Here is a 22,762-nt window from a genome sequence, read left to right on the forward strand (position 1 = left end):
TAGCATATTTACAATGGCATTTTAAGTTGTCCAGCCATAGTCATATATTGAGAGACTAAGGTTAAAATAAGACACATATTTCCACTTATAGATTATGATTCAAATACGTTTAACTTGTTATATTAACAAATTTTGAATATATGCTGTAATCACTTTGTCAAATGATCCATTATAACTTTAGATAGATGAGCCTGCTGTGAGTTAAACAAACTTTTAAAGGTTATCTCAACTGTGTGTGTGTGTGTGTCTGTGTGTGTGTGTGTGTGTCTGTGTGTGTGTGTGTCTGTCTGTCTGTCTGTCTGTCTGTCTGTCTGTCTGTCTGTCTGTCTCAAAACAGGAGTCCAGTTTCAGTTCAACTCTTTTCATCTGGAGGACCAACATGATTACCTCTTGGTTACCGAGAACGGGAGTTTCCTGCAACCGCTGGCTCGCCTGACTGGCAACGAGTTGCCTAGCAACATCAATGCCGGTCTCTATGGCAACTTCAAAGCTCAGCTACGATTCATCTCTGACTTTTCCATTTCGTACGAGGGCTTCAACATAACTTTTTCTGGTAATTTGCTCACTTACAGTCACACAACTCTAGATTATATTCACCATCATTTTAGTCAATTACAGAAGTCGACTCTCCTCTAGAATCTCATCCTGGAAAAACTCTCTTTGATACAGCCGAGCAATGGATTTTTTTTATTTTTAATCCAAACCAGTCAAGTGATAACAGCCATCATGAATTTTGCACCGGATCAGCCCAGAAAACCTCGGGAGGAGGATCCCAGACAGCACAGTGAAATAATAGCCTCTCTTTAAAAGATAAGAAAGCAGAGCGACATTTCTTCCTAGACAGAGACAATTATTGTCTCTTAGAGTGTATTGTGGTAAATGATCTGTCATAGCTTCACTTCGAGCTGTAAAGTTACCAAAGAAATGTTGTTAAGTTCATTTATACAGCACCTTATCACCGAGTGCTTGGGAAATAATAAAAAGTAGATAAAAGTAGCCGACACAAATACAGACGTATGAGACTGAAAAGTTAAAGAGAGGTAGATTTAAGGAGGTGAATCTCTGTCACAATCAGAAAAACACGTCAAGTCTTATTTAGTTTAAATGTACAAAACTGAGAGGGTGATACAAGGCTGTGGAAGCTCACTGAAGAAGGTGCCTTTAGAGAGCGCTGCAATAAACCATCTCTACATGAGGGTTGTAATGTTAGAGAGGTGTTTAATAAACTCTATGATGGTTATGGAGGATGTAGTCTGTGCTGCTTCCAGAGTTGATCATGAAGTTGAACCGTCACTTCTCCACGACTGTTTCAACTCTGTCCGTCCTGATGCATTGACAGTGTGTTTTTTCCCCCGATGTACCACGAGGCAGAGTCACGGGGGTCTGCAGGCCTGACCCAGAGACACTCGCCCGCTGTCTATATGATTCTCAGTCAGTCAGCGCACAGTACAGTGATCAGCAGTGTCAAGACCCCACACCCGCATCACCAGGCATCAAGATGTGATTTGAGGGTTTTGATAGGAGCAGTTTCAGTGGAGTGGAACCAACAGCGGCCATCACTGAAAAGGGTTTTCTTTTGTCTAAAACTACAGCTTCAAATGGTAGTTTGGTGGCGGCTTTACATTTTACAAATATCAAATAGGATCGATTGAGATACAGTTGGTTTGAGTATTTTATAATAAAAACTTTCAAACTTTGCAGCTTTTTTAATTTGCATTTATATTTGACCTTGTTATCCATAAAGGGATACGTACAATAGAGTATTAGGGCCAAATTGAAGGGGGGGGAAACAATTTTGAGAATTAATCTGACATCTTCATTTTCTTTCCCTTTAAATGGCATTTTTAATCTGAATGTTTTCATGTTTTTAAGGCACATCGGCACAGAACTGTATATCTGTGTTAATGCCTAGCTCCCGTTTTTCCTCGGAGGAGAAATATCTCACCACTCAGTGACTGCCCATAAAATCTTATTCAGGGATTGCTCAAGAAAAAAGCTGAGTAGCGGAGACGTTACACAACATTAAACTGAACGCAATCCACCATTAAATAACACAAAAGTGGAAAACATGAGATGGAGACCGACTCCTCTTGGCCTCATTGGTGGTGTCCTGATAATGTGTGCGATAATGTCACAAGTGCACAGTTGTGTTACTTTGCCATCACCCTTGTTCGAAATGAGTTAAGTGGCGTAATTAAGACAAAGTATAAAGCTGCATCTGCCCCTCATAAATCACCATCCTCTGCCTAACTGCCCTCTCAACACCCTCTCATTGACTTTGGAATAGAGGAGCAACTTGAATCCGAGTTTACACTGAAGGACGTCGTTCCACCTTCCAGATGGCTGAAGCTGATTCTCACACCGTGCCACATGGGAGGTGTCGCCTGAGATGTGACTTTCCATTTGTGTCATATTTGCGGCACGCTCTGAAATACAAATCACATCATCGGTCATAGCTCGGTGAAAAATAAAGCTCCTGCTGTAGCTCGCTAAACACAGAATCATCAAGTTCAACTCAGGACGCGCTGGAGTCAAGTCAGACTTCAAACTTGTTGTATATAAGTGGTTATACATAGATTGGAGCTACTAAGAAATATGTCAAGGCCATACGGTGTTTGCATTTTCTGGTTAATTTCTAATTTGTATGCCGTCTGTCCTATTGTAACTATCAGGGGTGGATTTAAGAGAGATGGGAATTAATCTTTACACCTAATTTCATATTTTTTCCCTTACTTACTTATAGCACCATTTGTATTGTTTTGAAGTTGTAATAAATGTTTTTAGCTATATATTGACATTAACAATATGTTTTCTGCAGAATACACTTTGGAGCCGTGCGAGGACCCCGGCATGCCTCGCTTCGGCCGGAGGAACGGCTACAGTTTCGGCGTCGGCGACACGTTGTCTTTTTCCTGCAATGTGGGCTATCGACTAGAGGGGGCGCTGGAGTTAATCTGTCTGGGCGGTGGGCGGAGAATGTGGAGCGCTCCTCTGCCAAGATGTGTCGGTAGGTGCTAACATTACTGTCATTGTAATATCATTCTGAACAGTGTCACACTTAAGATATCATAGGATAAAGTTTGTCGAGGTTACGTTTGATATTTAAATTGTACATCAGGGTTTTTTAGCCATCAAGCTTGGTTAATTGTTTTCTCACCTGTTGTATTTATTTCAAGTAAAGTGCTCCTGGGAGGATAGTTTGTTTTCATTAAATTCAGTACAGTGTGGAATTTTACCTCCTGAAGGAAAAGGAGGTTAAGTTTTTGTTTTATTATTTTGTATCTATTATTGAATATATTTCTAGCGCATGACAAAATTGAATAAACCTGCTTAAAGACAAAACCAGCTCGTATTAGAACAAATTTATAGTGTTTAACTTAATTGATCAATAGCAGTAAAGGGGCTACGACTTCCGAAGAAAGGAATTAATTTACTTTTATGGGATAAATTGAACGACTGATAACTAATCAAAGATGCACAGTGGAACAAATGAACCATCTTAACAAAGCGTGATGAGATGCCTGATGTGATAACTTGAGTGAAGATGGAAGATAATAAAGCTCAGGTGAGGTTTTGTTTTTAAGGATGAAAATCCTGGTTCGGCCATAAACCCAGTCATCACCAGCAGGACATACATGATTGGCTTAACTTAGTTTGGTGCTGATGTGCAAGTAGAGACCTGCTTGGCTTGAAACCAGAGGCGTAGTCGGGCCGGCAACCTTTCATCGAATCTAGGTGGGTTTCTCCCAGGAGCGTCATTGGTTGCCTGGCGACAGAAGTTCAGCCAGCGGTCTCAGCGGTTTGAGGGTTTGAAGTCTGGCAGCAGACCACTTTGGATGGTCTGGAGTGGGCGTGGAGTCTGCCTTTTTTTCCGACAGGTTGGTGGCGGAAAGAAGGTGCTGACTTACTCCAATTACTGTACTTTGCTGAGAAACTTTTAGACGCTAAGTGGTTATAGTTCCCAAAAAAGAAAGAAAGGTGGAATTCAAACTTCTGCGGTGCCGTCAGGTTCAACTTGCTCCTGAGTTTGCTTGGGAATAAAGTTGAAGATTGCCTAAAATTACCTGGTGAAAGAAAAGAACAAAGGGCACTCGAAGTGTAAAAAAAGAAAAGAGCGAAAGGTGAGAGGGGAAGAAAAAGCAAATCGCACAAGACTCAGGAAGGAAAGCGCTGCACCCAGTGGGCTTGACTGTCATTTCGACTCAGCGAGGAAAAGGGAACAGCGGAGGAATACAATGTTTCTAGCGAGTGTATTTGAGTCCATGGTGTGAGGCAAGGACCCTGGTGATAATTATAGTCCTTTCGTGCTTCCGTCTTTAAGGGAACTAACATTCAAATATTAATCAGAGATGAGTCCGTATTGCTGTAGATCTTCCATTCTTTGGAGATTTTGCTTCCATTTGCCTGGCGTCCAGTTTTAATCCATCAGGCTTCTAAGTTAAATCTCCCAGAAGCCGGTCTGTTGGGGAAAGAGGAATCTCTTGTTTCTGTCATAACACCCAGGTGTCCTGTATCCTGGGTTATTTAATAGCTTGTGACTGATGCCGTCCCACGGTGAACTCAAATGAATTGGAAATGAACTGGGCTTCCACAGGCAGCAGTCGTCTTTAAAAGCCACATTTAAAAAAAAAAAAGGCCAATCTCAGTGTTTTGGCCCGTTCACCTTCCTGTCATCATGAGTTTTACTATCAAGGACGTTATCAGAAATACGAGTCTGAATTTTTAATTTAACACAGCAGCTCTTTTAGGATTTGTCATGAAACACAGACCTTAAAGACAAGGAAACACCAATGTAAGATTTATTCACTGTGAGCAGGTGTCAGAGCGATTCTTTTCCCGTCCTGTAATTTGACACATTTACATTTCCTGCGATAAACAGATGTGGCAGAGCACAGTTGGGCTTTTGTAATGTGACAAGTGTACATTAGATGTAGGTGCACGCTGCCACACTCTGCCAATTTTAATGGAGTCGTACAAGCAGCAAACAAACTAGAACGTGTCGATACGACGTGAAGGGAAGTCTAAAGGCAGTATGGATGCATACAAAGCAGAGAAGTGCTCAGTGAGCCATGAACACAAATCACAGCGAAGACACGTCTCTCACCTGGAGTGGAAAATGGGAACAATCTGAGTTTCATCACTAATTAATTAAGGCAGAAATACCAAATTAACATAAAGGGGGAATTTATTTTTTAAGCATGGAATAATAAATAATTTGAAACATGAGCTGCCATGTAAACACGCATCCATCTGTGTCCATCTGACATAGACTGGTTTGTAGACGGGTGTGATGTCGAGGTCACTTTGCTGGGCAGTGGTCTGTTTGTCTGAATGGAGCAAATGAATAAACTAGTTCATTTTGACTCATTGTTCATTAATATCATTATGATATTACTATGAGCATCATACTTCATGAACAGTGCTCGACATTAGTTTGAATGCACGGACTTCCTTGTTGTTATATCGTCGGAGACTGTGAGCAATCCTCTGAGCTGCTTCTCTTTCTTCTTCTCTTGTTTAATACTGACTCAACTTCCTGCTATTGGTCCAAAAGTCCAAACTTCCTGTTCTGGGTCGTAATCTGAGGCAGTTCAGACTAAACTGAACTGAAGGTGCAGACCAAAGGAGGTAGTTGCACCCTAAATCTAATAAAGAACTTAGTTCAGGCACAAGGATCAATACTGTGGTCTGGTAACTTCAGGGTCCACGGAACAAAGACATGTTTAAAATTGGATTAAATATGGGAACAAATGCAAAATCGATAAAGGACAATAATAAAAACACATGACATTGATGCTGCAGTCCGTCACAGGATTGTTTTCAGCCACAGTGGGAAGTGTGGGACTACATCAGGCCCAGGGAGACAGACATGTTGTTAAAGAGCAGATCCAGAACAGAGAATATTGTACAAAGCCACGTTTATTTTCAGCTTCGCTCGATGTTTGCAGAGACGGCGTTTACGTCTTTTGGATCTTTGTCTCTTCAACGTGCAAAGACTGATAATGCAAAGAGGTGGGGGAGTTGCGTGCCGGTGTTCAATGGTGTAGTGCGGTTCGCTATATTTAGTTCCTGTATGCTGTGTTGCATTGCTGCATGATGGGGTGCACATCACAGAGGAAGAGCGAAGAAGAGGAGAGAGGAAAGGGAAGATTAGAAATCTACCATGCACCGTTTTCTACTCTGAGCAATGTAAACTTTAGTTTAGTTTTGTGTTGCTTTTTCGTGCTGCCTCCTTGAAGTCAAGTGAACTAATCATGTATAAACACATAAAGGTGTTTTTTATGGTTTTAATCAACTCAAACTTGTATTTTGCAGCTTTAAAATGTTGCTTTGTTGGCCTGTGTTTGTGATTTCACACGAGTCAGTACTTAACCGAGCAGGTCAAACATATTGTTTTCATAAAGTACTGCTCACAAAGGATTTGGAGTGCTCCCAAACTGATGTCTTTGCTTTTTCATAGAGCCGATCTTTCTATGCACATCTGTTACTCCTGCACATTATCTCATATTTACTGTGCCACTTTTGTTAAGGGACAGGATGGGTGAAATTGGACGGAAAAAGAAAGAGGGGAGAGGAGGGGAGGGGGAAAAGAGGAAACTCGCAGGAAGTGGAAAAACGAAGGTTGATTGAAGTAGAGGAGGGTAAAGGGGGTATGGTTCATAGAGAGGGGGAGAGAGAAAGAGGGAGTTAAGAGGGAGAGGGTGGAGAGGTAATTTTCTAAATGGAAACTCTAGCAGCGTGATTTATTGACGATGTGACAGCTGTAATATGACTATTACACCAGTAGAGACACAGAGAAGGGGGAGAGCGTTACGGAGAGAGCGAGAGAAAAAGAAGGGAAGAGAGGGAAGAGGGGAGGGGACATACGTACTGGAGAGATAGAGGGCACATGTAGAGGCGTCTCTTTAGGTAAATTACTTTCTGAATTTTACAACCGGCCCATTCCCTACGACAGACGTAGAAAATACAGCTGTTTAAAAGGGTTGTTAGATTACTCTCACGCACACACACACACACACACACACACACAAACAGATGGAAAACGCACACATAGACAAACACACACTCAAGTTTGCATTAGAAGGACCATTCAAAAGAATTTTAATCCTCTGTCAAATGAAAAAAAGATCTTTTCACTTCAAGGACAAACACTTTTCTCTCAAACTTCAAAATTCTTTAAAATCCCCAAAGGATCTTTAAATATGCTGCTTTTTATTTCCATTTTTCTTTTCTCCTAACAAAAGTTTCCCCACATGGTCACATCACACCATCATAACACTTATTTATGATTCAAGCTATGTGTATTTTAATTCTCCGGTTTCCGTCTTTGTCATCAGCGGAGTGCGGCTCCTCCGTTATAAACAACGAAGGGATCATGCTCTCGCCGAACTACCCGATGAACTACGACAACAACCACGAGTGCATCTATAGCATCCAGGTAATAAATCTCATTCTGCTTTAGGGTTTCTTATTAAAGAAAAAGGTAATAGAGACACAATATTGCACACTGGGACTAATGTAGAAGTCGTTATAGAAGTTGGTGGAATTTATGAGGCCGTGTGGAAACCTCTGTGAATACATTTGTTGTCTGCCTTGTTGGTCAATAAATCTATTTTGGATTTCCTGTGGACTTCAGGTGCAAGCTGGGAAAGGCATCAACATCTCTGCCAGAACCTTTCATCTCGCCCAAGGGGATATACTCAAGGTAAACACGTGTGCACACACACACACACACACACACACACACACACACACACACACACACACACACACACACACACACACATTTGACGATCGGTCTGTCATTCTCCCTGTCTCGTTTCTGTGTCATAGAGGATTTTAAAAACTCTGTTTATTGTTGGTCCTCATGAATCTGCATTGCACTGTTGTCTTGACAGATTTATGATGGCAAAGACAACGCAGCCCATGTTCTTGGAGCGTTCACAGGAACGTCCATGTTGGGCCTGACGCTGATTTCCACTTCAAACCATCTCTGGCTGGAATTTTACAGTGATCCAGAGAGTGCGGGGGAAGGATTCAAACTGGTTTATTCAAGTAAGTTTACAGGGAACATGACTAACCTTTACAAACTTTTCACATTTGTACAGCCTCAATGTCAAAAAAGAGCTTACAACTTTACTGAAGTTGTAGGTTTGTCGTGTCTAATAAAAGTTTTTTCGGAAACTTAATGCATTTCAAACAAAATTGTAATTGGTAAAAGTTATTTCTTCTTCAAGCTGAGTATTCCAATTTAAATGGCAGTGTTGGGAAACAACTATTTCTCTTCGACTCATGCAGAGTAAACTGGACCAACTTGCAGCGTTTACAATGTTATGTAGACTTAGAAGGATGGATAGAAGAAATAACTTAGTAGCTTGCTCTCAGCTATAAAAGCAGTGATGATAAATGGAATATTAACACATGCTGTGATTTGGTTATGGATATGGTTTCGGGAACTGGACCAATCAGGCCCTAGCTTGTGGATTTTATCCTATGTTGCACAAACAGTAGCATAAGTGGTAGAGGCCAAGTCAAGCTGTTGATTATTCATGTAGCAGTGATAATGCTTGATTAAATTATTATTTTGATTGAATTAATACCATGACCTGGACTGGACATGATTCACAGTAGGAGTACTACGCATCAGGGGAATGGAGAAAGGCAGCACAGGAGACTCAATCTCGTCGTTATCATCATCACATCAATTTGGCGAATAAATACCATGTGACAGCTGCTCTACTTCCTGACAAATGTAACAAAGTTGCCGAATCAATTTAACTCCAAATGGTTCTAATTTCCCAAACCATCAAAGAACTGATCGCTAATTGCAGCAGTGAAACCATCAGAAGAAATTTGTCATGTTTGATTAACAAAGATTTCCGAGATTGGAGTTCGGCATAGGACGGAGGGGGGGGGTGTTAAAGGTGCGCTCTGATGTTCGCACGTCTCCCGGTGCCCTCCTGGATGCATATTTACTCTAAAATAATCGAATTGCATAAACGGAGTCATGCGGGAGGATTTGCATAATGCTTTGAAGTTGTGTTGTTTCTGCTACGTGAGTGGAGTGGCGCATCGCTTTCTTCTCAGCACCTCAACTTCCTCATACTGATGCACATAGAAGTTAGTGTGCTATAAAAACACAACAATATTTTGCCAAACAAACAATAATCTAGGAGTGCTACCCGGGTGTGGTGCGTAGCGTCCCTTTGTTGACAAGTTGAAGGAATCTGAGCTGCTCGAAAGGGTAAAAAACATCCCTACCCATTTCAACCATAAAGGCTTTCATCAGGGCACTGAATGGCTTTCCATGTAACAAGAACTGGCAACCCCCAAGTCCCTGTGGCACTTTATTACAAACTAACCACGGTGATTGTATCAGGCAAAGACTTTGTTGAAGCCTCAATAAACGGAGGAGACGGACTCAAAAAACTCTGACAAAGGAGATTGTTCTAGATATATACCTCTAAAGCTGCTCAATACCAAAGTTTAAATGGGGAACTTGATTTTCTATCCTTTTCTTATGTTGTTTATTTGGACATCTGATCTTTTAGAAAACTATACTGTTTTTGTAGTATGTATTAAATGTCTTAAATATATAAATATATATATTATATATAACTTGGACTGTCTGGCACTGATACTGATCATATGACCACAAGGTATAAGGCCATTTTCTGCTCGCCCTGATAAGCCTTAATGGCTGAAACACATATCTGCATGTTTTTACTGTTGATATTCAATAGTCATTAGATATTAAAGGCTATTTTTACTTAGCTCCCCCTTGAATGCTTCAGATTCCTTCAACTTGACCTAACTGTATCTTTTGTTGGCATAGTACATGATTATTTTCCTTTACATGTCTAGAAGAGCAATTTCAGACGGGCAGCCATTCACACTCAATGTAAGGGTGATTGCAGATTGGCTCAGATTCCACAATGGTACAAGTAGAGCTTTGCAAATGGCCATTTTTACAGACTTAGACATGCACATATACTCCAGTCTTTCCAGGAGATGATTCAAATCCTGGCACACCTTGTCTTCCAAGTAATCCCAAAGATCAAATCCTGGTTAGCGTCTTAGAAGGATAAGCTATTTATACACCTCTTCATATCCCGCTCTCCAAAATTATGTACATGAATAAACAGAATATTCTGGATATTACCATAGTAACTGATCTTAGACTGTGAAAAACAACCTTAAATTGGATCAGGTGTATACATGCTCCAGGATCATTCCTGATATTGCAATGGCTCATATATCTTTGTATATTTCTTTTATTAAATTTGGATAAGAGCTCAAGAGGATCTGTGATATTAGCGATCTCGTAAACAGAATACTTCAGTGTGCCAGATATTAAGGGAATATTGCCATGCCACTAAGGAACTCTAATTCTGTTTTCTCTAGTGGGTCTCAGACGTCCCTGGGCGAGTGTTTTAAAAAGTACACACTTCAAAGATCTTTCTTGTCCTCTCTCTCTCTCTCTCTCTCTCTCTCTCTCTCTCTCTCTCTCTCTCTAGGTTTTGAATTGTCTCATTGCGAGGACCCAGGCGTCCCTCAGTTTGGCTTCAAGGTCAACGACCAGGGTCATTTCTCTGGGAGCAGCATCACGTACAGATGTGAGCCCGGATACACTCTGCACGGAGCTACCACACTGAAGTGTATGACGGGGGAGAGGAGAGCCTGGGACAACCCCCTGCCTTCCTGTATCGGTACGTCTCCTGCTGCCTGTCCTCAAAAAGTCTTAAAATATAGTCGTCTGAATTTTTTTTATGTCTAATACCACTTCTATTTACAGGCATTGCATCGGTATACAAAAGTATGTGTTGAATAGCTTAACATTTTCCCAAGACTTGGATAAACCTTCTTCTCCTTTGAGTGTGTTTTTCTCCCAGTATTTATTAGGACATTTATTTATATCCTTCACTGTATATAAAGATGGACGACATGACAGCTCCCCAAAAGTGAAGCCATATCATCCTGATCGCCCCCAGGTGGCCACCTGCGGTATAGGTCATAAACCCTGCCTCCTCCATGACAGCGGATGTGTCATGGGCCAAACTATACAGTCAAAGCATGTGTCGAAGGAAGTTGGTTTCTTTCATTTTAGGTAGTTCTGAACCAGAGAATTTGTAAATAAGCGGACCAGAAACCGGACGACACTCAATACCAGAAAACTAGAAACTCTACCGCCCCTAGCGTTTCTGTGGTGTAATTGCAGCGCGACTCACACACACCTACACACACCTACGGCGTAGCTTCGACACAGAGGCATGAATCAGCCTTGATGATATCAGGAGGTATCACTGAAGTAGACCTTGTACTACAATACACTGCAGAGTCCCTCCGAGCTCCTCTATGAAATACTCTGGCGAAGGTCAGCTTCCTGTTAAACCACCCTCTTATTTTCTCATGATTTCACACACGACGGTGGTTTAGAAGTGTCAGTGAAGAGCTGTTTTTGTGCAGGAGGTTTTACCAGCTGGACTCTTGCTGCACAGCCGATCCTATTCTGCAGAACTGTCACCCAATGCTCTACTTTATACTCAAACACACAGATCCAATCTACTTGTATTTTACAGTATTTGTATCTGCTTGTTTGGAACTTATGTTTTATGTTATTCTTACTCTATAAAGAGCTACATGAGAAACCTGCTTGTTAGTGTTGCTTCATAAACACGTTTTAATGGGTTTAGTTTTGCTGCAGAGCACTGTATCAAGGCATGGGCCATTTCTCGGTAAAAACAATAAAAACCTACTGGGATGCAACTCCCCTTTGAGTATCCATATATTTCTGAATATTCCATTATAACACCATTGTCTCTCTAATTCATTTTGTAGGGCTTCAAACTCATGGGAAATTATAACCACGCCACAGTCCCAATATCAATGTCAACAGGCCAATAATGGGGTTTCACTGGCTTTGTAATTCCAGGCACACACACACACACACAGGCACACACACTATAATAAACACACATCAGCGTATTAGGATGTGGTGCCTCAAATGCCTTGATTTGTATATTATGTTAAGCTTATTTGGAGAGATTTTCATTTCCTCCTCGTCGATTTTTGGTTGAATGATTACATTTTCTAATTAAACCCAAACAAATGCTAAGCTCGTACAGATCCACGCACACAAAATGGCTGCAGCAGCTGTGGCCCAGATGGGAGCTATAAGCAGAACAGCAAGGCCCGATGTTTTAAGCACCTTCTTGCTTCGTCGCCGCCTCCGAAACTTCAGATTTTGGAATTCAGCTTAATAAGTCTCTCTCCTTCTCACTATCAATAATGAAAGAGTCATAAAACCACTGGCTGATATTCCTGGACTTTATATTTTAGCAGTGACACACAGTGACCTCAGCTAACCTCCAGTCTTAATATTATATTGCTTCTTATTATTACTCAGAGTGTTTCCTTCTTACTCCAGTGGCTTCGCTCCCTTTTCTCTTTCTTTTGGCCTCCTCTCCTTTCTTCTTTTCTCCTCCCCTCATCCCGACTCTTAATATCGCTCCTTTTACTTGAGATAATATATTCCAGTGATGAAGGGAGGGGAGCCTGGGGGAGGAGGAACATGGCGAGGGAGGAGAAGCAGAGAGGGGGGTGAAGATAGTGGAAATATATAACCAAGAGAGACAAAGAGAGAAGGGGCAAATTATTTTCTGTTATATAATGTGTGGTCATTAATGTAGGGAGAAACGCTGGATCAGAACTTTGTCTCTTCTTCTTACTTCTCTCCTCTCTTCCTGTGAGCAAGAGATTAAAAAGACAAACGGACACAGAGGACGAGAGCTCTCGTCTTTTGCTCGTTCATTTGTCTCCGTGGTGATCGTTTTATCAGTGCTCATTGGCGACTGAGGTGCACCTAGTGGATCTAATTGCCCTGATAAACATTTGCCAGGGGCCCTGTTCAGACCTGGTTTTAACTTCCTCCTCACTAGCAGATGTGAACGCACCCAAGATGCATTGATGACGCATTTGAGATCTGATCACTTATAAGGCCCCATACACACCTGGTGTGTCCTGGGTCACACTGAGGGACCACCCACTCAGCTGACGTCCCCTGACCGGCTACAGTTTCACAATGAACTGAAAGTATCTTTACACTTCTCAGTGTTTCCCATACATTGATATATTTGTGGCCCCCCACCATGATATTAACATTAACATCAGGTAAAATTATTATTATTTCATAGTAGAGCGGCATATAGCTCATTGATTCACTCAGCCCCTTGTGACCCTACTCTCTCTCTCTCTCTATCTCTCTCTCTCTCTCTCTCTCTCTCTCTCTCTCTCTCTCTTTCTATCTCTCTCTCTCTCTCTCACACCAACACACCAACACATTGACAATAAACCCGTCTGTATAATTGGACTCATTAAAAAAAAGCATAATTTGCTCTTTGGGAACAGAAACTGTGTAAGTGTTAATTTGCATACACAGGAAGTGAGATGTGATCACAAGGGGGTCAATGTGGAGACGCATTCTAACGTCAGGTGTGAACTCGCCCACTCAGAGCCGTCCGTCTGTGATTGGATCACTCGAGACGACGTGCTAACACCACGTCGGAACATGGCCGTGGACAGATGATTGCATGACGTGTCATATGGCACCTGCACACTTGAATACACACAATCACCAATTGCTCCTTGGTTAACCAGAAGTGATTGTGTATAAGATTGGTGTTCCTTTGTGCTAACCATACTGTGATAAAGATAATTTGTGTGGTTTGTGTGTTGGTACATAATAATAATGTCTAATGTCTCGATGCTTGCAGCGGAGTGCGGAGGTCGTTTTAAGGGCGAGTCTTCCGGTAGGATTCTTTCACCTGGATACCCGTTTCCCTACGACAATAATCTGCGCTGCACCTGGACCATTGAGGTGGACTCGGGAAATATTGTGAGGTAAGGTATCGTTAAAACAACACTGCCATTCATTTTCACTCCAATACTTGTGTAAAACTTGGAAATGAATAATAACTTCCTTTGAGCTTGAGTGTTAATAGCTATTCTGAAAATGTGATTGTGAAAATGATAAAACAAATGCTATATGCATTGTATATCTGAAAATGCTGATTGTTGAAACATTATGCTCTACACATTTTTTATATAATAAGCATATTGTAAACTGGACAAGCAATTGTTACAGATAGGATACACCTAATTTAAATAAAACTGATTTTACTTTGGCTTATATACTTCCTCATATTTCCAAAATGTGTTTAACCTTCAAAAATCAAAATCAAATGAATAGCCTCTCTATGAGTCTTCCCCACAAAGACAGCTTTGACATTTTTATATTGTAATTTGAGAATAAAAAGCTTCCTGTTAATGATCTTTTATATGTGTCATTATTCTTCTTTTTGCAGTCTTCAGTTCTTGGCCTTCGACACAGAGGCCAGCCACGACATGCTGAAGGTCTGGGACGGGCCGCCCGAAAACGAGATGTCTCTGTCTGAGATCAGCGGGTCCCTGCTCCCCGAAGGGATTCACTCCACACTGAACACGGTCACCGTTCAGTTCGAAACCGATTTCTACATCAGCAAGTCGGGATACGCTATCCAGTTCTCCAGTACGTCTTGTCCACGACTAATGCACCAAACGGTTTTGGAAATGAGAAAGTCGTGATGGGACTGAACCTCCCGCTGTAGTTCATTTTGTTATTTTGCTTTGAAGTTGTATCCTGTCTTTAATTTGTGTGAGATTTCAGATAATGCGGTTAGTTTCTACCAGACTCTTACTAGCGAGTCTTAAGTTTAAACATGAAAACATGGAAACCTTACATGACCCTTCAAAAATGATCGTAGCAGATATTTCCCATAGCTTACTAGCTGGAGGTATCCGGTGCAACATATTTTTTGTAATTCTACTTTCTTTTTTCTCCTCCATTGTCTCGTTTCCTCCCCGTCCTCCCTCTCCCTCTGCAGGCTCGGTGGCCACGGCCTGCAGGGACCCAGGCGTACCGATGAATGGCAGTCGGAGCGGAGATGGCCGCGAGCCGGGGGACTCTGTGTCCTTTCAGTGTGACCCGGGATACGAGCTCCAGGGGGACGACAAAATCACCTGTATACAAGTGGATAACAGATACTACTGGCAGCCCAGCCCGCCTGTCTGCATAGGTGAGAAGTCCAGCCTCCATTTATTTATAAGGTCAAATATCAGATGTACTGCATAGACAGCAGATGGGGTTGTTTAGGGAGGCTGAATCAAAAAAAATGATAATGTTCAGTTTCCACTACTTAACACATACAATATGATATTATTTCATTATCCAAATATCTGCTCGGTACTTGTCATTTTGAATGAAAATCCTGTAACTTAAAATAATAAAACATCGTCCCGGCTGAATTCAAATGAGTTTTTTACCCTGCATGGTTGCGTTTGATAGAATATTCAAATTTGTATGATATTGTTAGACTTACCGCTGCTTGTCTTCCCGTCATAGCTCCCTGTGGAGGAAACCTAACAGGCTCCAATGGGTTTATTCTCTCTCCTAACTACCCACATCCCTACCCTCACTCCAAGGACTGTGATTGGCTCATCGCCGTCAACTCTGACTACGTGTTGTCGCTGGCCTTCATCAGGTAACCAGCAAGTCAGATGATTAAAGCCTGTATTAATACTGAGTTAAATACAGTAAAATGTAGGAGAATATAGGATGAAAATACACCTCATCACACTGGATTGGGCAGAATTATATGAACAACACAATCCTTTCTCTATGTCCTGGACTCTTTGTGAACTTATGCACAATTGGAATCTTTTTAATTTCCTGGAGCTAGAAAAAAGGGAAAAATGCAATGCAATTATTTTCACTCCACTGTGATTGTTTTTGGCAAAAAGACCAAACGTCATAATCCAACAGAACCATTAGTTGAGGGACGGACAGTTAGAGTAAGAATTATCACAAATGAGTCTTTTAGCCACATAGAGTAATCGGAGGATACAGGGTTTGTAAATACCATGTTTTTTTTTTTACTGTTCTGCAACATAATGGCTGTCAAGAACTTTTTGCACATGTAACACTACATGTCAGTAACGGCTCTTTTTTCTCTACCCATGTTTCTCACCATCTGTTTCCCAACCTGTGTTTCCTTCATCCTTCTCTAGTTTCAACATCGAGCCAAACTATGACTTTGTGTATATCTATGACGGCCCGGATAGCAACAGTCCTCTGATTGGTAGCTTCCAGGACAGCAAACTCCCAGAGCGGATCGAGAGCAGTTCAAATACCATGCATTTAGCATTCCGCAGTGATGGGTCTGTGTCTTACGCGGGCTTCCACCTGGAATACAAAGGTAAAATATTCTGCCAATAGTTCCACCTCCCTTATGTCAAGTGAATACTGATTGAATAGGCTCTAAAATACAGAAAAAAGGTAAAAGTACAAAAGACGATAACACAAACCACAGATTTTTCATTCTCAGGGAGATAAAATGTTTTGTTTAAATATGAAACAGCCCTTCTTCTGTGTATTAGGGTTGATAAATGCATCTCTTACATAGTTTTTTTCTTTCTATTAAGTATGTCACGGTTTATATCTTGGAGTACAACACCTGTATTCCTCATGAAAAAAAACATTATCTCCAAGTGGCACTGTTTTTATAGCCACTTTGTAATTGTCAGTTGTTTAAAGAATCATTTTAATATCCACTGATGTGTTTGCAACAGGGACTCTCCTCTGTCCTGTCGGTTTTTCGTAACTGAAGCAGCTTGGGAAACTTCTATTTTCGGTTTTCACAGCGAATGTGACAGCACATGTTTCAGATGTGTCCCGTGATACCAGGATGTCTCCAGAATGTATTTAGAAATATTTAATTTCTTACATTTAACAAAGACTACTGCATTAAACATGCACTACACATGTATACGCAGTGAGGTCTCCCACACTAATGACACGGCGTCTCATGCGGATTCTGCGATGAAAAAGAATGATTGCTCTCACTGCCGTGTCCCCACTGAATTAGTGTCTGTTGTTAGAGTCTATCACAGAGGTCAGTTTGATTCACTTGCACAAAAGAATCAACACCAGCTACACGTGGACTCAGGAATTAAATCTTAAATTGATGCAGAGTGGCTGTTAATCTTTTGGGAGGGGGGCCAAAGCCATAATTTACAAGGTTCGTGTACCATACAAAAGCCAGGGGATGAAGTTATCGTTCTCGCTTCATCTCTGGCGAAGGCAGCTAAGTCAGACAGACTGTTAAAAAGGCCAACGGAGCCCCTGCTTCATTTGATTATGACTGGGGACTTAGTTATTATTAATTTGACTGTGATTTGAATTTGATTATTTATGTGTGCCTGTCGCTGCTTCTTTCCCTCATCCTCCCTCCCTCTCACCCATTCTCTTTGTGTCTTTCCAGCCAAACTGAGGGAATCGTGCTTCGACCCAGGTGTGGTTCTGAATGGAACCAGGCTGGGATCGGATTACAAGCTGGGCTCCACTGTCACCTTCTACTGTGAAGCAGGATATGTTCTGCAGGTACAACTGACGACTGAATGAGTGGATGAGGGTTGGTTGGATGGATAATCAAGTGGGTTATCGGATGGATGGATGGTTGGTTGGTTAGATGGTTGGTTTGTTTCTTCTTTGAATGGATGGATGGATGGATGGATGGATGGTTGGTTGGTTGGATACTCAATCTGGTTATCAGACGAATGGATGGATGGTTGGCTCGATACTCAATCTGGTTATCGGATGGATGGCTGGTTGGTGGGTTGGTTGGATTCTTCTTTGAGTGGTTGGTTGGAATGTTGGTTTGATTCCTAATTCAAGTGGATAGTCGGTGGACTGGTGGGTCGGTCTGTTGTTGGGTTGGTTGGGTGGTTGGCTCTATGAATGAATGAATGGTTGATTGGGTGATCTGTTAGTTGGTTGATTACTTCTCTGAGTGGTAGGTTGGTTAAGTTGGATTGATTCATTTTCTCAGTGTAAATATTATTTTTTTCTTTTTCTTTAGGGCTACTCTACTTTGACCTGCAGCATGGGAGACGATGGCCGACCTGGATGGAACAGGGTACTGCCTAGTTGTCAAGGTAACAGACATAAAACACAGACTGAAATAAAAAATACATACAGCGAAGAAAAACTGTGTGTTTATGTTCACAGGGTATTGTATACTTTGTATGTGAGTGTGACTGTGTGCCTCACTCTGTGTGTGTTTCCTCTCTTCAGCGCCCTGTGGAAGTCGTTCTACGGGATCAGATGGGACCGTTTTATCTCCTAATTTCCCCAGAAACTACACCTCTGGTCAGACGTGCATCTACTCTATAGCTGTGCCCAGAGAGTTCGGTAAGTTTATCGACACACAGAGTGTAACACAGTATCACGCTGCCCATGCTGCATTGCAGTAAGAAGCAGTCACTCGTGTGTAACTGTACAGCACTCTGAGGTGGAGGTGAAGACACGACAGTTGAGAATGAAACGTGTGATCACAATTCTCTTATTGCACACACATCTCTGACTGCGTCCTTTGTGTGAAAGACTCAACTTATAAGTGTCTTAGTCTCTTTGCTTTTCGTTTTTCCATGATTGTTAATAAAACTGTCGATTCAAACTTCAAAACAATCTATAGCAGAAAGAGCACTGCTGGCCATAAAACAGCTGTTTCTACAACACTGCTCAAACCCTACCCTTAACACCACATATTTACCTTTTTTACAGGCATTATAAAAAAAAAAAGATCAAACTGTGTTTTATTGTATTCAAAAGGTCATTATTGAAGCACAGAATGGGAAGGTTGAAAAATGTTTGATTTCATACAGGCGCACGCTGGAATCCGTGGTGGGACCTCTTTAGGGTTTTTAAATTGCAGTGAAAAACCAGCTCAGATATTACATATGATCAAAAGCTGCTCACTGGCCATTTATTTGAATCCAGGTCAGGGCTTCATCATTGATGTGACATTCAAAGACGAGGCTGGTTTTATCTTTCCATGTTTGATCGGAGTTCTTTGAGCCGGACATAACCGCCACATAATGAAGATATGAATATTGTAGACATGTAGAGGATTATTCACATTAACCGAGGCTGTGTTGTAAAGCTGAGGTCATTTTGGGAAAGGGGGAGGCTGCAGAGGGTGTAGTCAAGACATAATATTTTCAAAAGTCAGATTATTACCATAGTTATTTAACTACAAATGGAGGATTCTTTCAAGCGTTTTAAGGACCCCAGGTAGTACAGTGTCACCTCTTAAGTTTTGGGTGAGCAGCAAACAGTAATTCCTCGGTAACCCTGTTTTCTGATGACATCATCAGAGGTCACATTCCAGCTTGATGGGACTGAATTAGACAGATTCAAGTTCCGACTCTGTTCATGAAATCTGTGGAAAATACAGGTACATCTACATCTTTAATCTTATTTAAATTAGATTTTTATCATTGCGTCTACAAGCAGAATCAATATAAGGTTGAACATTAAAGTCCATGTTCTTTCCTGACCCTTAAAATAGTTTGAGATAACACTCCAGACTCAAGATCCACCTACTAGCATCTTCTTCTGATGTCTTCATGAGATATTGGTGTTTGCTCAGCTGGACGTGGATTGGTTAGAGGATTGGTTAGCTCACTGGGTCCAAGCTTTTTATACACAATCAGTAATTGGTGGATATAATATCCTATTGTGTCCTGTGTTATTATGAATATATAGCAGGCTTCCCTGAGGCTATTGACAGTTGCTGTCTCATTATATTTGCATAGCAACTTTTGGAGTGTCAGCTCCACGATGTTTTGACTGAGTGGAGCTAACATTTGGTTGCCCTACATATTGTATAAGACACGAAGACGTTCTCCCTGAGCCTCCCACGCAGAGCCAGAGACAGATTGTTTTGTTAAGTTGCTGACTAACAACATGCCCAAGGTTTTTTATTTTAAGTAGCTGTCGTTCTCATAGACAATAACGTGCCTATTATATGTGATCTTACTGGAATTGTAGGTAACAGGCTCATAGAAGCACTCACTTGAAGATCAGAGAAAGTACGATGCAAATGGCTCCTTTCGATTTCAACACCAGGTGGGGAAAGCCCTTGGAATTTATCCCTGTGGAGATACAACACCGCCTGTTGAATTAGGACGTGGCTCAGGCCCCCCCCCCCCGCTGAGGCAGCTCATCGAGAGGCATGGCAGCTCCACAGGGATCGATGCCCGGGCTTTCTCCGTTTGATGTCAGGACCAGGAGAAGCCTTTCAATCTAACAGAGAAATATTTTCAGTCACCTAATAAAAAGTCAAGTGGTTTGACAGGTTACAACCTTGACGACTGAACATACCTGCTTTGGTTGTATGTGACTGCAGTGCGGAGGCTGTTCACTACCCATGAGCCTTTGCGTGTGTTCACTGAGTGTGCTGGTACATATATATTTTGTGCTTTCTTATCTCATCATAGGTAAAATCCACTCTGATAAACGTTGGAGTGTGTAAGCTGTTCTCTGTGTGCGTTAATGCTTCATGAATCCGTGTGTGGATGTTGCTGCATTTGTGTCGTCCTGTCTGAAATATGTGCTGCCCCGAAACAATTTCAGCTTTGTGCTCTTCCACCTGCTCTACAGTCTGTCCGTAGCCCAGCGAACCTTAATCATTCGGATTTCCTTAAAATCTATACACCGTCAAAGCCTTTAACTATTTCTGCTGACTGGCAGAATCCTATCATTTTTTACGTCCACCCCACCACAACCATGACAGGCCTTTAAGAGGTTAGATCCATCTATCATACAGAGCTAAACTCCTGCTTGATGAATTGTCCCTACACACCTACAGGGACGATTCAATGCCAAACGAAAAATACGCTGTTTTGTATCTGTTCTCCAGTGCTTGTAATTTTCACGTAAGATCACTCTTCTGTGAGTCAGAGCAATGTTGTAGCAAAAAGAGGATCATACTTTAAAAGAACTTCACATAGAGAAACATCCTTGTGCAAAGTGACCGGTGACCTTCTTTTAGCATAACGTCCTTGGCAGCGTATAGATTGAATCCTTTACAACATTTCAGCCATTGGGGCCAAAGAGAGCGAGAGAGGGGTGGAGGCGGGGGAGATGTAGAGATGTGAGTGTGTTCATAGTCAGTTCAGAGCTTGCAGAGAAAAAATCCCACTCCATAAAGGTTTTGTTCTTGCACTTGAGACATGGGTTTGTTGTGTTGTGTTGCAAACCTTTGTATAATTCCTACCTGCCACTTACAGTTTGAACTGTAATAAAGTATACATAGAAATATCTCATCGTATTGGCATAAGTTAACAAACTAAGCCACTTATTTCAATCTAAAAGCTGAGAGCAGTGATACAACAAATCCAATTGATATGGGGGACGGGTTGGACAAGTGCATGATGAAAATAAGGTAATATTTCGACTATTAAGGGTCCTGATATGTAATTTTGTGCCAATAGTTGGTTTCAAACAGGAGTTGACACTGCAGCTTAATAGCATTTAAATTGCATATTGCAGGTTAATTTTATCATTGGAAGGTCAGTAGCAGACAGTGGCATGGAATAATAATTTGCCACAATTCAAGTGTGGTTAACTAATCCCTTCATCTGTCTTTTCCTTCCTCTTTTTTTTTATCTCCAGTGCTCTTTGGTCAGTTTGTGATGTTCCAGACATCTTTAAATGATGTGGTAGAGATCTATGATGGGCCCACGCAACAGAACACACTGTTATCTTCCCTTTCTGGTTCCCACTCTGGTAAGGATAGATGGATGGATGGATGGATGGATGGATGGATGGATGGATGGATGGATGGATGGATGGATGGATGGATGGATGGATGGATGGATGGATGGATGGATGGATGGATGGATGGATGCCTTGCTCGCTGGCTGGATGGATGGTTGGATGGATGGATGAATGGTTGGATGGATGGATGAATGGTTGGATGGATGCTGCCTTGCTCGCTGGCTGGATGGATAGATTGATGGATGGATGGATGGACGCCTTGCTTGCTGACTGTATAGATGGATGGTTTGAGGAATGGATGGTTGGCTGGCTGGCTGGGTGGATGATGGATGGATGGATGATAGATGGATGGATTTATATCCAGATGGATTCTTTAACTCTGTCTGACTGTCTAGGTGAGTCTCTCCCTCTGAGTTCGGCAAACCAGATCACCGTAAAGTTTACCACCGTTGGATCGGAAACTGCGAAAGGATTCCACTTCGTCTACCAAGGTCAGAAAACAATGAGCCAGTTATTTTTAATCTACATCTTTAATAGAAGTGGTACTCGTGCTACTTATACAGTTTTCGCCTAATCACTATAGCTGTAGCACAATTAAATCCAGCCACTTCAATCAAATAAATAGGGTTTTCTTAACTCACTTGTATACGTCAGGTTAAAGGTTTCATAAGAAATCCTTCATAACCGCAGTGAGGTTTTGTGTGAGGAGCCAGTTAATACCCCTTAAAGGACATCTGGACTCACAGCCCGTCACAGTTTGATCCGACCCACGAGGCACCGTCGCAGAGCAGATTATTAATATAGCACAAAATATTTAGGAAACGTTGAAGGGGAACAAGAGAAATATCCAGTTTTCTCTCTCTGGCCTGTGATGACACAACAGACTCAGCCGTTCAAACGAGTGATGTTTGTGTGTGGGATTACTGCAGAGTTTGATACCAGGGGGGGGATTGCTTTCTTTGTAAGCCATACGTGGACCATTAGAAAGGTTAGTGTGATATATGTGTTCAATAATCTAGTCTGGCCCACACTGGATGTTGCAAAAATTGAAATGGCCTTTCATAGGAAAAAAAAGTTTCCCTACCCCCCGCTTTACCCTTCTTA

General features: G+C 41.6%; 1 protein-coding gene across 1 annotated transcript in view; it reads left to right on the plus strand.

Annotated features, from left to right (window-relative positions):
- The window catches only part of csmd3b (CUB and Sushi multiple domains 3b), a 318,096-nt gene that overhangs the window by 240,756 nt on the left and 54,578 nt on the right, over positions 1 to 22,762 (plus strand). Inside the window, exons 20-35 of the mRNA XM_047344329.1 lie at positions 338 to 553; positions 2,819 to 3,007; positions 7,338 to 7,438; positions 7,637 to 7,705; positions 7,899 to 8,055; positions 10,518 to 10,709; positions 13,773 to 13,899; positions 14,364 to 14,566; positions 14,922 to 15,113; positions 15,440 to 15,578; positions 16,105 to 16,292; positions 17,358 to 17,476; positions 17,955 to 18,030; positions 18,170 to 18,286; positions 21,554 to 21,667; positions 22,054 to 22,149. Coding sequence (XP_047200285.1) covers positions 338 to 553; positions 2,819 to 3,007; positions 7,338 to 7,438; positions 7,637 to 7,705; positions 7,899 to 8,055; positions 10,518 to 10,709; positions 13,773 to 13,899; positions 14,364 to 14,566; positions 14,922 to 15,113; positions 15,440 to 15,578; positions 16,105 to 16,292; positions 17,358 to 17,476; positions 17,955 to 18,030; positions 18,170 to 18,286; positions 21,554 to 21,667; positions 22,054 to 22,149 — 2,295 coding nt within the window. The remainder of the gene's footprint in view (positions 1 to 337; positions 554 to 2,818; positions 3,008 to 7,337; positions 7,439 to 7,636; positions 7,706 to 7,898; positions 8,056 to 10,517; positions 10,710 to 13,772; positions 13,900 to 14,363; positions 14,567 to 14,921; positions 15,114 to 15,439; positions 15,579 to 16,104; positions 16,293 to 17,357; positions 17,477 to 17,954; positions 18,031 to 18,169; positions 18,287 to 21,553; positions 21,668 to 22,053; positions 22,150 to 22,762) is intronic.

The sequence above is a fragment of the Hippoglossus stenolepis genome, chromosome 17, assembly GCF_022539355.2.
Source record: "Hippoglossus stenolepis isolate QCI-W04-F060 chromosome 17, HSTE1.2, whole genome shotgun sequence".
Taxonomy (NCBI): Eukaryota; Metazoa; Chordata; class Actinopteri; order Pleuronectiformes; family Pleuronectidae; genus Hippoglossus; species Hippoglossus stenolepis.